Raw genomic sequence first — 13,464 nt, forward strand, 5'->3', positions numbered from 1 at the left:
ATCTGAACTTTGAAACCACATTTGAATAATTTGATGGATAGATGCCACAAATGTTACAACATTAAAAAAATAAATAAATCAATGGCACTGTCTTGATTTGATGAGACAAATAATATCTAAGCAAACACTTGACATGTATGTAAACAACTGAAAATGTCAGTGAAACCTTATTTTTAATGAACCTTTTTGCTCTTCTTATATGAGTCTTTTGGATAAAGGGAGATTAGTTATATGTCAGGAAAAAAATGAAAAGATAAACCCATCAGAGAATACACTGCAACAAAATAAGATCGTTGTGAAAAAACTTCTATTTTTAAGTTTTACTTTCTAATGAAACGCAATGAAAATTTCTACACATCACGTCAGGACTTAGCTTGCCATATTTGAAGAGAACAAGGGCAGGTGACCCTAACTTTTCATCCACTGATATATGAGTGCAATGATCAAATGTCCTGGGGTTTGAATCATACCTTCGTGCAGTTTGTCAGCACAAATTTCCCTTTAAAAGGCTGCCTGTGTCTGCAGACCAGCACCACCCTGTCAGCAATGAGAGCGCTCGTGCTCGCCCTGATTCTGGCCTTTGTGGGTGAGTGTGATGATGGTTTTGCAAAACTTTGCTATTTTATAAATATGTTCAAAAATAATGCTGATTTCATATTTGGAGTTTTATTGATTATGCGTTAAATGGTAATGTCAATGTAATGGAGGGTCTTTACCCAACAATATAAAGCACCTTGAAGCAACTGTTGTTGTGATTTGGTGATATGTAAATAACATTTGAATTGAGTTGAATGTAGGTAAAGCCAAATTATAGTTATGTACTTGTTATAAATTGGTATTGGGTTTATCCCTCTTTAAAAAAAAAAAGTTTTCATTTTTAGGCATATGTAACAGAAAACATGCTGCGTGTTTGTTACATATTTGGTGCTTTATGTGAATTTTAATATATACAGACCCAGCAGTTCAACTTTTCTTGTAAGCAGGGAGCTAAAACCCAGAACTAGAAATAAAACATTTTTTTTAGCTCACTTTAATAACTAAAATCAATTCAAATGATCAAGATCAGTTTAACATGGGTCATTTTGCCAGCTACTGTAGACTCTACTTACAAAGAACCGCTAATTTTGGTACAGTGTGACTTTGTAATGGGGAAAATTCTAGTTTATCCTCACATTTCGATTCAGGTGTTTAGTCACTGTAGGATTTTGTATAACCTTTTGTTTCTTAGATGAAGGGTGTGTGTGTCAATATGACCTGGTGTAACTGCTTAGCTATGCTTAGCGATGTTTCACTATGTATCTACTGACAGTTAGGTTGTAGAAGGACAAAATTCCCAAGAAGACCAGGCCAGGTGCTTCCTGGAGCATAGGTAGTGGGAAGTCTTCCCTGCCCAGCAACAGTTGGGTGGGACGAAAAATAGTTGTAACTGAAAAGATGCAGGGTGTTGTGTGTGAGGGTATAAAAGAGACCTGTGACGTCGCAAGGACAAAGCTTTCATGACTGTAGATGTGTGTTTGCTCTCCTGCATGCAGCAATTAAAGAGGCTGACCACAGCTGACCTTGTTGCAGACTTTATTAACAGAAAATTCCACCACAACTTTCAAAGACATTCAAACAAAATAAATGAATTTCCAGCAAAACTTGGCATATCCATTAGTTTAGTTGCTCATCTTTACTACTTCATTATCTGAATTAAAATAGAAGTCTTATTGTACACAATTATAATGAAATTTCAGAGCAGAGTCTTTGGAGCGAACATGCAGTAATTTGCACAGTAAATATAAATCATAACATATATAAACACTGCTGAAAAGCATATGCAAGCCCATTCATATGTTTTGGCATTGTTTGTGGATTCAGATTCTTTTTTGTGTGTTTTCTTTTTTTCAACAGATTTTTCTTCACTTCTTTGTGCTTTGAGTCTCTGTGTGGCTCAGTTTTGAAACATGCTTAGAGATTTGGGGCTGAATTAGTGGTTTGCATAATCACAATGTGTGAATTTTGGCCTTTAACATTTACAGTGCACTGCTTTCCTTTTACCTCTGGTTTTAATTTGTAAAACAAAATGCAAAACTATATTTTCAAATGTTGTAATAGTTTCAGATTTTACTTGCTGTATTACTGATTTCTTTCTTATTTTCTTACAGCTGGTGATCTTCAACATCAAGGTAAGTTTAATACTGTTTTCATTGTGAAACATAAACTGTAGGCTTGGTTTAGGCAGGGGTGTCGAACTCCAGGCCTCGGGGGCCGGTGTCCTGCAGGTTTTAGATAGCACGCTGTTTCAACACACCTGAATCAAATGATTAGTTCATTACCAGGCTTCTGGAGAATTTCAAGACATGCTGAGGAAGTAATTTAGCCATTTAAATCAGCTGCATTGGATCCAGGACACATCTAAAACCTGCAGGACACCGGCCCTCGAGCCCTGGAGTTTGACACCTGTGGTTTAGAGTTTATAGTTCATATAATTTCACAAATTAGTCATATAAATTACATTCACTGACTGAAGCTGTACTTCCAGATCCTGTTTTTGAAGCTGGTAAAACCTACGTGTACAAGTATGAGGCGCTGCTCCTGGCGGGCCTGCTAGAGAAAGGTTCAGCGAGAGCTGGACTAAATATCAGCAGCAAAGTTAACATCAATGCTATAGACCAGAACACATACTTCATTAAGGTAAAGATCAAAATCCTGCACAAGCTGCAGTCATTTTACCTTATACATGTATACTAATTGAATTAAACCTTACGCTTATATGAAAGCTTGAGGAACCTGAGCTCCAGGAGTATAGTGGAATTTGGCCTGAGGATCCTTTTATCCCAGCAACTGAGCTGACTTCAGCCCTCCAAGCTGAGCTCACGACTCCCATTAAGTTTGAGTATGTCAATGGTGCTGTGGGAAAAGTCTTCGCCCCTGAAACCGTCTCAACAACAGTGCTTAACATCTACAGAGGTATCCTGAATGTCTTTCAGCTCAACGTCAAAAAGACACTAAATGTCTACGAGTTGCAGGAGGTTGGTGAAAGATCTTTATAAACCTGTGTGTGACAAGAAGTTAAATCTCCCTACTGAATATGTGTGCTGCTCTGTAGGCTGGAACTCAGGGTGTGTGCAAGACACTTTACTCCATCACTGAGGACACAGAGGCTGAACGTGTCTATCTGAGAAAGACCAGAGATATGAGCCACTGTCAAGAAAGAATAGCTAAAGACATGGGGTTAGCATACACAGAGAAATGTGGAAAGTGCCAGGAGGTAGGTTTTACACATTTTATATCAGGGAAACATCTGTGAAAGTGATGGGATGCATAACAAGCAACAGCTTTGTTCTTACAGGACACTAAAAACCTGAAAGGAGTTTCATCATACAGTTACATCATGAAACCACTCAATAATGGCATCCAGATCAAGGAGGCATCGGTCCATGAGCTGATCCAGTTCTCACCTTTCAGTGAGCAGCATGGAGCTGCCCATATGGAGACCAAGTATGTCCATAACAACTGTGAATACAAAAATTGATTCAAAGAACATAAATGAACTTTTCTTTCCACATTCAAGGCAATCCTTGATGCTCCTTGAGGTTCGAAGACCCCCTTATGCACCCACTACACCACCACCCCAGGCTCAGTATTCACACCGTGGAAATCTCACATATCAATTCTCCACTGAGCTTCTTCAGTTACCCATTCTGCTCCTCAATATCAACGACATAGAGTCTCAGGTATTGTCATAATTAAGAGATTATTCCTAAGACATGAATTAAAAGCCTCTGCCGTGCTCGGTGATATCCTGTTTACCCCTGCGTCATTAGCTCGAGGACACTCTGAATCACCTGGTCAAACAGGCTGTAGAAAGAGTTCATGAAGATGCACCTCTGGAATTTTTGAAGTTTGTTCAACTCCTCCGTGCAGCCTCCAATGAAACTCTGGAGAACCTCTGGAGCAAACACTCAGGGATTTCTGCCCACAGGTGATTTCACTGATTAAATGTTTAAAATATCATGTAAAGATATTTGCACAATTTGGCAAACTTCCTTTTTACTGTTTCAGAAAATGGATCATGGACGCCATTCCTGCTGTGGGAAATCCTGATGCTCTGAGATTTATCAGAGAGAAATACCTAGCAGAAACCATAACTGCGTTTGAAGCCGTTCAGGCTTTGATTACTTCGTTTCACATGGTGACAGCAACCAATGAGGCCATTGAGGTCATCGAGGTCAGTAAATCTCAACATATCTAGTGAAGTCAAGTTATTTTGTCCGGAGTAAGAAAGGAAGTTTTTGAATTAACTCTGATATGTTTAATGTTTTAGAGCCTAACAAAGGAAAGCAACATCGCGAGAAACCCAGTTCTGCGTCAGATTGTGTTCCTTGGCTACGGTACCATGATTTACAAACACTGCTATGAGAGGACTTCCTGTCCTGCTGAGCTCATACAGGTAATATAACATTGACCTTATATGCTGCCTTAGAGTCACGCACACATTTAAGAATGAGAGAACGGGTGATTTACTTCCTTATTTGCTCTTGCAGCCCATTCAAGACCTTCTTGCACAGGCTCTGAAAGATGGAAACACAGAGGACATCATCCTGTTTGTGAAGGCTTTGGGAAATGCTGCGCATCCTTCTAGCCTCAAGAAAATCACAAAGATGCTGCCCCTACATAGTAAATTAGGTTCATCACTGCCAGTGAGAGTTCATGCTGAAGCCATGATGGCCTTGAGGAACATCGCCAAAAAGGAGCCTAAAACGGTGAATTATCAACACAGAGATTTCCTGATCATTCTAGTTTTTGCACAAAGCTCCACACTGAGTCTGCGTTCTCTTATACATTAGGTCCAGTATTTAGCCTTTCAGCTCTACGGGGACAAGACTCTTCATTCAGAGATCCGCATGCTTGCGTGCATGGTGCTCTTTGAGACAAAACCTTCAATGAGTTTGGTGTCAGCTGTTGTTCATATTGTGAAGACAGATACAAATTTGCAAGTAGCAAGCTTCACCTATTCCCACATGAAGTCCCTGACTAGGAGCACCAGCATTATTTATGCCTCAGTGTAAGAGTGCTTTCTAATCCTTCGTCACAATCAGATAAATCTCTGTGATTTGATCCATCCTGCAGTGAGCTCTTTCATGTTATCACTGCAGTGCTGCAGCATGCAAAGCTGCCCTGAGAATGTTGGGCCCAAACGTGGACAAACTGAGCTCACGTTTCAGCAAAGCCATCCATGTCGACGTCTATAACAGTGAGAATCGTCGTGCCTGGTTTAACTAACCTGGATCTTTATTTTTGATTTGATATTGTTTAACTGCATCTCATTAAACTCTCTGTTAGGTCCCTTTATGCTTGGTGCTGCTGCGACTGCTTACTACATCAATGATGCTGCCACCATCATGCCCAAATCTATTACCACTAGGATCAAGGCTTTCTTTGCTGGAGCTGCTGCTGACATTCTGGAGGTAAAGGAAACTGAAATCAGTCCAGATATTTAATAACTAACCTGAAAGTTACTTGTCTTTTTCTCTAGGTGGGAGTAAGAACTGGGGGACTACAGGAGGCTTTTCTGAAAAACCCAGCGGTTTTTGATAGTGCTGACAGGGTCACCAGGATGAAACATGTCATTAAGGCTGTAAGCAACACCATAAAGTTACAAGAATGACAAGGACATCTTATCTGCTATCTGCAAAATGAAACAGAAGACTAGTGATCAGTTGGGCTGCAAATCTTCTCTCTCTACAGCTCTCTTACTGGAAGTCTGCACCCAACAGCAAATCCCTGACTTCCATCTATGTCAAGTTCTTTGGACAAGAAGTTGCCTTTGTTGACTTTGACAAAAACTGGTTTGACAACACCCTTAATGTACGATTCAAACAAACAACCCATCAACCTAAAGATCAATTTAATCACAATTTTGCAAGACGCAATATTTATAAAATATTCTTCCCCTGCAGCTCATCTTTGCCAATAACAATGCTGACACGTTTGGTAGAGATGTTTTCAAGGCTCTGCAGTCTGGTCCTATTTTGCACTTTGTTAAGCCTCTGCTGGCTAATGAGGTGAGACGTATCATGCCTACTATAGCTGGTTTTCCCATGGAGCTCGGTCTGTACACTGCTGCTGTGGCTGTTGTTCCTGGTCAAAGTGAGTAAATGCTAAAAATCAACTAAAACACCTAATGTTACTTAACGACCTAATATTTCCATCAACACCAAAAATTCTTTAAAGGTTTTGAGCATTTTTTTTTTAACTTTTTTCAAAGAAAAGAAGAAGTTGCAAACTTTCTTTTAATAGATGAATATGAAAATATCATAACAATGTGCAGAAAAGTAACTTTCTGTTCTGTTTTCTTAGTCAAAGTCACCACAACTCCAGCTCTGCCAGAAGACTTTTATCTCAGACACCTTCTCAAGGCAGACATAGACATTAGTACCAAGGTCACACCAAGGTGGGACAATAGCTGTCGCTACAATAGCAAATGGCTAATACTTTATAATACAGCACATAACTAAGGGTTTAATTCTACCCCTGGAATCAAATGGGAATTTCCAAGAATTTTACCTGAAATTATAACACAATTATATTTACTTACAAACACTTAGCAGTAGATACGCTACAGAAAGGGATAATAATCCAAGTATTTACAGGAAAGACGAAATAATGGCACTGTGAATAATTTTATGTAGTGTGTAAGAGAAATTAAAAAACAAAAAACAGATATTAGTTTTTCCAAGTAGGAACGTGACAACAGTCCTCATCACATTTTTATATGTCAAATAAGAGGAATAATGGAACATCCATGGTTCACACCAGCATAATGAATAGTAAAAATGTAAAAGGCAAAGTTAAGCTACTTGATGGTTGGAGAACCTAAAATACAGCAGGTACCTGCAGTGTGAGATGGGGACTGAAAATGGCTTAATTTTGTGTTTGTGCCTCAGTTCCTGTAAAATACCTGAAGTTACGCACTACTTAAAATTACTTATGCATTACTTAAAACTCTTCATGTACTATTTAAAATGACTTACAGTGTAATTTGCATCTCTTTTCTTGCAAAATAACCAAAGTTACACACTGCTTACTCACTATTATAGCTACTTCTGTACTATTTAAATTGCTTACAGTTCAATTTGTCTTTTCCTGGAAACACAATACTTATAATTACTTACATACTACTTAAATTTTTTTAATTTTAAGAAAACAAGGAGTTTAAATTCATGGATAAGAAACTTTAAGGTACAATTTGCGTCTCTTTTCCTGTCAAATACTCAAAGATACGCACTACTTGAATTTTCTTAAGCAATATTTAAAGATATTAGAATAGAATAGAATAGAATAGAATAGAATAGAATAGAATAGCCATTTATTGTCATTGTACATGTACTGTACAACAAACTTGTGGGTGCTCCACACTATTTGTGCCAAAATAAAATATAAATAGTGTACAGCAGGAATATATACAATCAAGAGGGATATATACAAAAATAAGGTAAAGGCGCACATTAGAGAACAAAATAGTTGCAAACAGGTTGGAAGTAGTGCAAAGAAAAGGTCTGAATAGAGTCTGTGTGCAAGCGACCTGAGTGGTGCAGGTATTTATGTACTATTTATAATTACTCACATTATAATTTGCATAATTTGTCTCCTTTCCTGTAAAATACCTGAAGTTACACGCAGCTTAAAAGTACGTGTGCATAGCATAAAATTACTTAAAGTATAATTTTTCTTTTCTTTATGTAAAAAACTTGAATTATTACCCCTTATGCAACTGTGTCTACCTCTGGGTATTTGTTGGTAAATATAATTAGATTGTAAGTTCAGGTATAATACAAGGAAATTCCACTTATTTCTAGGGGAATTACCCTCTTGGGCGTGGGCTGCATTATAAAGTGTTACCAACAAATGTAATATAATGTTCAACTGTACTCCTCTTCCAGTGTCGCTGTGAACACATTTGCTGTGTTCGGGATAAACACTGCCATACTCCAGGCTGTCATGGTATCAAGAGCCAAACTCTACTCCATCGCACCTGCCAAAACTGAAGTCACATTTAACATCAATGAGGGCTACTTAAACTTCACAGCTCATCCTGTTTCAGTGCCTGAAAACATTACAGCTGTGGAGTAAGCCATGGCATTTTTAATTCATTGCATATTCTTAAACATCTCTTAAACATGATTACGGTACATCCTTGCTTCTCTTTAACAGGGTTGAGACTTTTGCTGTGGTAAGAAATCCTGCTTCAGGAGAGAGAATCACTCCTGTGATACCTGCCAACCCAAGACAGGTTCTTATATTGAATAATACTTCTTCTGATGCTGCTAGTGAGGTGAATTTTAAACTGTTTTAGATATATAAAAAATATCTGTGTCTTTTTTATGTAATTAACACATCTTTCTCCTCATAGTCAAGATCCGAAGAGTTCATTTCTCAACGTCAGAAAGCTGGCATGCACATCAAATCTAAAATGGTGAAGAGTAAGAAGAAGTACTGCGCTCAGAGTGTTAACGCTGGACTCAAGGCCTGTCTCAAGATTGCCACTGCTTACACGGGGGATGCTGCAGTGTATAAACTGGCTGGAAAGCACTCTGCTGCTTTTTCTGTCACACCAAGTAAGAACTTAGAAAACCGCACTTTTGTGCTTTTTCTAGTGACACAGTGCAGAAATTAGCTGCTAACCGCATTAACTGATGATGCTTTCAGTCGAAGGTGAAGCTGCTGAGAGACTGGAATTAGAGGTTCAACTTGGAAGTAAGGCTGCGCAGAAGATCATCAAACACATCACCCTTAGAGAAGAAGAAATCCCTGAGGAAACACCAGTCTTAATGAAGCTCCACAAAATCCTGGCCTCTACCCAGAAGAATAGCACCATATCCTCCTCCTCTTCGTCCTCCAGTTCCAGGAGCTCTCGCCTTCATGTCAGATCCTCTTCTTCTAACTCCAGCTCTTCATCCCATTCTAGCAGGAAGACCATTGATGCAACTGCTCAACAAGTCCAGCTGCTGAAAAGACGTTACAGCAGCAGCAGCAGTAGTAGTAGTAGCAGTAGTAGAAGTAGTAGTACTAGCAGCAGTAGTAGCAGCAGTGGTAGCAGCAGTAGTAGTAGCAGCAGCAGCAGCAGTAGTAGCAGCAGTAGTAGTAGTAGTAGAAGCAGCAGCAGTATCAGTAGTAGTAGAATCAGCAGAAGCATAAGTAGAAGCAGCAGCAGAAGCATAAGTAGAAGCAGCAGCAGCACAAGCGAAAGAAGCAGCAGCTTCAGCTTCTCCACCTCTGTCAGTACTTCCAAGTCCAGCTTTGCATCGAGCTTCGCGTCGCTCTTCAGTCTCAGTTCAAGCTCTTCTCACTACAGTGCGCACCACAGAAAGGTAAACATGTTGTATTATATTCAGACAAAGAGCCGCTTGAGCTGCCACTACTACTGTTTGAATATTTATATTCTATAAGTCAGCATTTTATTAATATTCTATTTTCTATCTATGGTTTTAATTAATTTGAAATCTCATAGTTGTCTGAGTGACAGCAGAATGGATTATGGCCACTGTGGTTGCTGACAAAATGTTTCTTCATAGCAACCTGCGAGTCATCGCCACAAATCGAAGGAGAAGCACAAAGAGAAACACAAGAAGAACCACAAGGACCACAAGAATCCAGTGAGAACCCATTTACACCATGTTTGAAATTATGACAATACTGCACATTGTACAGTTTGCACAGGTGGTAACTTGTGTTATGTCTTTTGCATGGCACTATATGGCATTCTTGTAGCATCCCACCTCTAAAGCCACATCGTCAGAGGTTTTTAGAAGCAGAAGCAGTGGCTCAAGCTTGGACGCTATCCAACATAAGGTCAAATCCGGTCAAATCTTCTTTCCGGTGAGGGATTTTATGGATGCACTCACATGAATAATTGTCCCCACAGAAGCGGTTCCTTGACAGTCAAGCTGCTGTCTTTGGCATGATCTTCCGTGCTGTTAAAGCTGACAAGAAGAAGCAGGGCTACCAGTTCACTGCTTACATGGACAAAACCACCAGCAGACTTCAAATCATTCTAGATGACATTGTTCCTGATAACAACTGGAGGCTCTGTGCTGATGGAGCCGTGTTGAGCATGCACAAAGTCAAAGTGAGACACTGTCAGGCTTATTTTTGGATGTTAAACTAAGCATAGCACGAAAAAACGAACCCTAAACCTTTCTGCCTTGTGTCATTTTGATTTGTTCTTTCTAGGCTAAAATGAACTGGGGAGCAGAATGCAACCAATATGACACCGCGATTACAGCGGAAACTGGTCTTGTCGGTCGAAACCCTGCAGCTCGGCTGAAGGTGGACTGGAATCGGCTACCGTCTGATCTCAAGCACCGTGCAAAGACGTATGAAACTTCACAGACACTGTCACGCATGTCATACACACAATATGAAAACATCTGATATTTGTAAATTCCTTTGCAGGATGTATAAGTACATTTCTGCTCACATGACTGCCGGCTTGATTCAGGAAAAGGACAGAAACAGTGACAAGCAGCTCTCGTTTACTGTGGCTGTAGTATCTGACAAGATCATCGACCTGATTTGGAAAACACCGAGAGTACGATCAGTGAAGTTGTTCTTTCAAAATAGACTCATGTGTTTTGATTTTTCTTACAATAATTATTCTGTTTACAGAGCACTGTTCATAAGCGGGCTTTGCATCTTCCCATCACTCTGCCACGTAACGAGATCAAAGATCTTACTTCCTTCAGTGGCGTCTCTGGAAAGGTCAAGCACTTGTTAGCTGCGGCTGGCGCAGGTAATGGCTCGTGCCTGTCATTTAAACGTGGACAGGCTGTGTCCTTTTCTGTAATTAAAAAAATGTACGTTTTTTCCCCTCCTCAGCTGAATGTAGCTTCACCGGCAATACACTGACCACATTCAACAACAAGAAATTAAAGAACGAGATGCCCTCAAATTGCTATCAGGTTCTGGCACAGGATGGCACAGACGAGCTGAAATTCATCGTTCTACTGAGGAAGGATCGCACTGAACAGAAGCAGATCAGTGTCAAAGTTGCTCACATGTAAGATTTCATTAAAAACACGAAAGAAACTCTGGTTTTTGATAAAACTGAGTCTTTTTATTTCTTCTCGTGCAGAGACATTGACCTCTATCAGAGGAGAACCAGTGTGACTGTGAATGTGAACGGGCTGGAAATACCCACGAGCAACCTGCCATATCATTATCCCCGAGGTTTCTATGCAGTCTAAAACCTTTGACTTTAACCATTTAATCTGATTGTGCAAACTATAATCAAATCTACGATCAAATTTTATCCCAGATCTTTCTGTTGAAAAAACGAGAGTAATCATGGAACCTTTTTGTCTTACAGCTGACATCCAGATCAAACAAAATGGCGAAGGCATCTCTGTGTATGCAGCTAGCTATGGTCTTCATGAAGTCTACTTTGACAAGAAGTCATGGAAGGTAAAAGCAAAACTGATTACTTTGGTTTTTAACTTAAAAGCCCAGGAAAAACCAAAGAGACCAAGAGAGATGGAAATTCGGTTAAAATTGACGTCTGATTAATCACGTGATCCTACGATGCAGATTAAAGTTGTGGACTGGATGAAGGGGAAGACTTGTGGGCTCTGCGGAAAGGCTGACGGCGAGACCATGCAGGAGTATCGCACACCCACTGGATGGATAGCCACGACAGCAGTGAGCTTTGCTCATTCTTGGATTCTGCCAGCTGAGAACTGCAGAGATGCCACTGGTAAGACAAAGATATTTGATGTAATCATGGCAAGTCTTCTAAACAAAAATATACTGAATCTATCAGGAACCCTAAAATCCCTGCTGTGTTACAGAGTGCCGTATGAGGCATGAATCGGTGCAGCTGGAGAAGCAGGAAAACATGCAAGCTCAGAACTCCAAGTGCTACTCTGTCGACCCTGTACTGCGCTGCATGCCTGGGTGCTTCCCTGTGCGCACCACCAACGTCACTGTTGGCTTCCACTGCCTTCCAGCTGGTGAGTCTACAAAGACTAAAAATGCAACAACATAGAGAAAAACACTGAGGCTACGTCCACACGTACACGGGTATTTTTGAAAACGGAGATTTTCCGTTTTCGTTTTAAAAAATAATCCCGTCCACACGTAAACACAGAAATGAAGGAAAACGCTGCTAGGAACATGCCAAAGCAACAGGTGGCGATATATTCCTAAACGTGTAGAAATGTTGGCCAATCAGAAGTCTAGAAGCCTCGGTGGGAAATAGTAAACAAAGATGAGGCAAAGAAGCAGAACTGAGTCGTATGTGTGGAGGGACAGTAACTGTGTGTATATGTGAGCATTTAAACACTGCAGAGAGTACAATTAACAGTAACAGTATTGTACAAATTCATTTTACCGAAACAATAACGTGGCGCACAGTGTGACGTCAAAAAAAGGCGCACATCTTTGACGCTGCGTATTCTCCGTTTTTCTCATCCACGCGTAAATGCAAAAACGCAGTTTTCAAAAATATCCACCCTGGCAGGTGTTTTTAGAAATCTCCGTTTTCAGTGACCGAAAACGCCGTTTACATGTGGACGAAAGGTGCAAACGCATAGAAAAATCTGCGTTTTCAAAAATACCCGGGTACGTGTGGACGTAGCCTGAGTTTCTAATCATTTTTGCTCCCTTCACATCTGCAGGTTCTAGCCCCTCCAGCATGCATAAGAGCGTGGACCTGATGGAAACTACGGAGAGTCACCTCGCCTGCACCTGCACTGCTCAGTGTGCTTAACAACAGCACTGTCAGTCTCAGACATTGCATGTATGTTTTGAATGTTATTTTAAATAAAGTGCATCTCCAGATTAACTTACTGAGCTGAAAAAAGGACAATCCGTACTGAATAAGACTGTTTATTACATTTATTGTAACGCAGAGACAATAGAAATGAGATCATCAGTGAAATAAAGTGTGAAGCTGAACGCACCCATATAAATTCAGTAATTGCCAGTTTTCCTTCTGGCTTAAATAAGTGATCCATATTCTCCATCCACTTCCCTGCTTTCTGTGATATCATCCACATAAATGCTTCCCTTATACGGTGAAACAGGAGCTTGGGAGTATGGTGACTGCAATTACTTTGCACATGCCAGATGACAAGTGCTGTGTGATTCTCCAAATTTTGGTATCAATCCATACACTGATAGTGGTGCTATTAACGTATAAAGGCAGCTTATGTAGAGAAGAGCAGTGTGTTGTCATTTATTAGATACATCATAATCATTTTGCAAATTCTGAATGCCTTTTAAAGACTTCTACTGTGATTTTTACTATACACAATAATTACTCAACACGAAAACACACCGTTCAGCTTTTTGTGTATTTTGAAACATTTTTTTGGACATGGAATGTAAATATGCCTGTCTCCAAAGAGCTTTGGCTCAACTTCTGTTGTTTAAATGTGCTTTAGGCTATAAATGAAATTGAACTTAAGAGGATAGAAACAA

At 39.9% G+C, this 13,464-nt stretch overlaps 1 protein-coding gene across 1 annotated transcript; it reads left to right on the forward strand.

Annotated features, from left to right (window-relative positions):
• Nucleotides 1-546: 546 nt before the first annotated feature.
• On the forward strand, nt 547-12,751 carry LOC134642640 (vitellogenin-like). The gene is made up of 33 exons (XM_063494514.1): nt 547-601; nt 2,513-2,676; nt 2,763-3,014; nt 3,092-3,253; nt 3,335-3,483; nt 3,557-3,719; nt 3,810-3,967; nt 4,048-4,213; nt 4,310-4,435; nt 4,530-4,748; nt 4,833-5,050; nt 5,142-5,239; nt 5,329-5,453; nt 5,522-5,623; nt 5,734-5,853; nt 5,946-6,135; nt 6,346-6,439; nt 7,929-8,114; nt 8,200-8,320; nt 8,399-8,603; nt 8,695-9,364; nt 9,572-9,614; nt 9,763-9,837; nt 9,911-10,114; nt 10,219-10,361; nt 10,441-10,576; nt 10,654-10,777; nt 10,864-11,044; nt 11,120-11,214; nt 11,354-11,448; nt 11,572-11,737; nt 11,832-11,993; nt 12,660-12,751. The coding sequence occupies exons 1-33, from the start codon at nt 547-549 to the stop codon at nt 12,749-12,751; spliced, it is 5,259 nt and encodes a 1,752-aa protein (XP_063350584.1).
• Nucleotides 12,752-13,464: the final 713 nt, after the last annotated feature.

This window comes from Pelmatolapia mariae, linkage group LG15 (genome assembly GCF_036321145.2).
Source record: "Pelmatolapia mariae isolate MD_Pm_ZW linkage group LG15, Pm_UMD_F_2, whole genome shotgun sequence".
Classification (NCBI taxonomy): Eukaryota; Metazoa; Chordata; class Actinopteri; order Cichliformes; family Cichlidae; genus Pelmatolapia; species Pelmatolapia mariae.

Excerpts from the sequence above, each read along its gene's own strand:
- LOC134642640 (XM_063494514.1), top strand. The coding sequence starts at position 547 with ATGAGAGCGCTCGTGCTCGCCCTGATTCTGGCCTTTGTGGGTGAGTGT. Across the intron at positions 3,484-3,556 it reads GCTGCCCATATGGAGACCAA|GCAATCCTTGATGCTCCTTG; the intron begins GTATGTCCATAA and ends TCCACATTCAAG. Across the intron at positions 9,838-9,910 it reads TGGACGCTATCCAACATAAG|AAGCGGTTCCTTGACAGTCA; the intron begins GTCAAATCCGGT and ends TTGTCCCCACAG.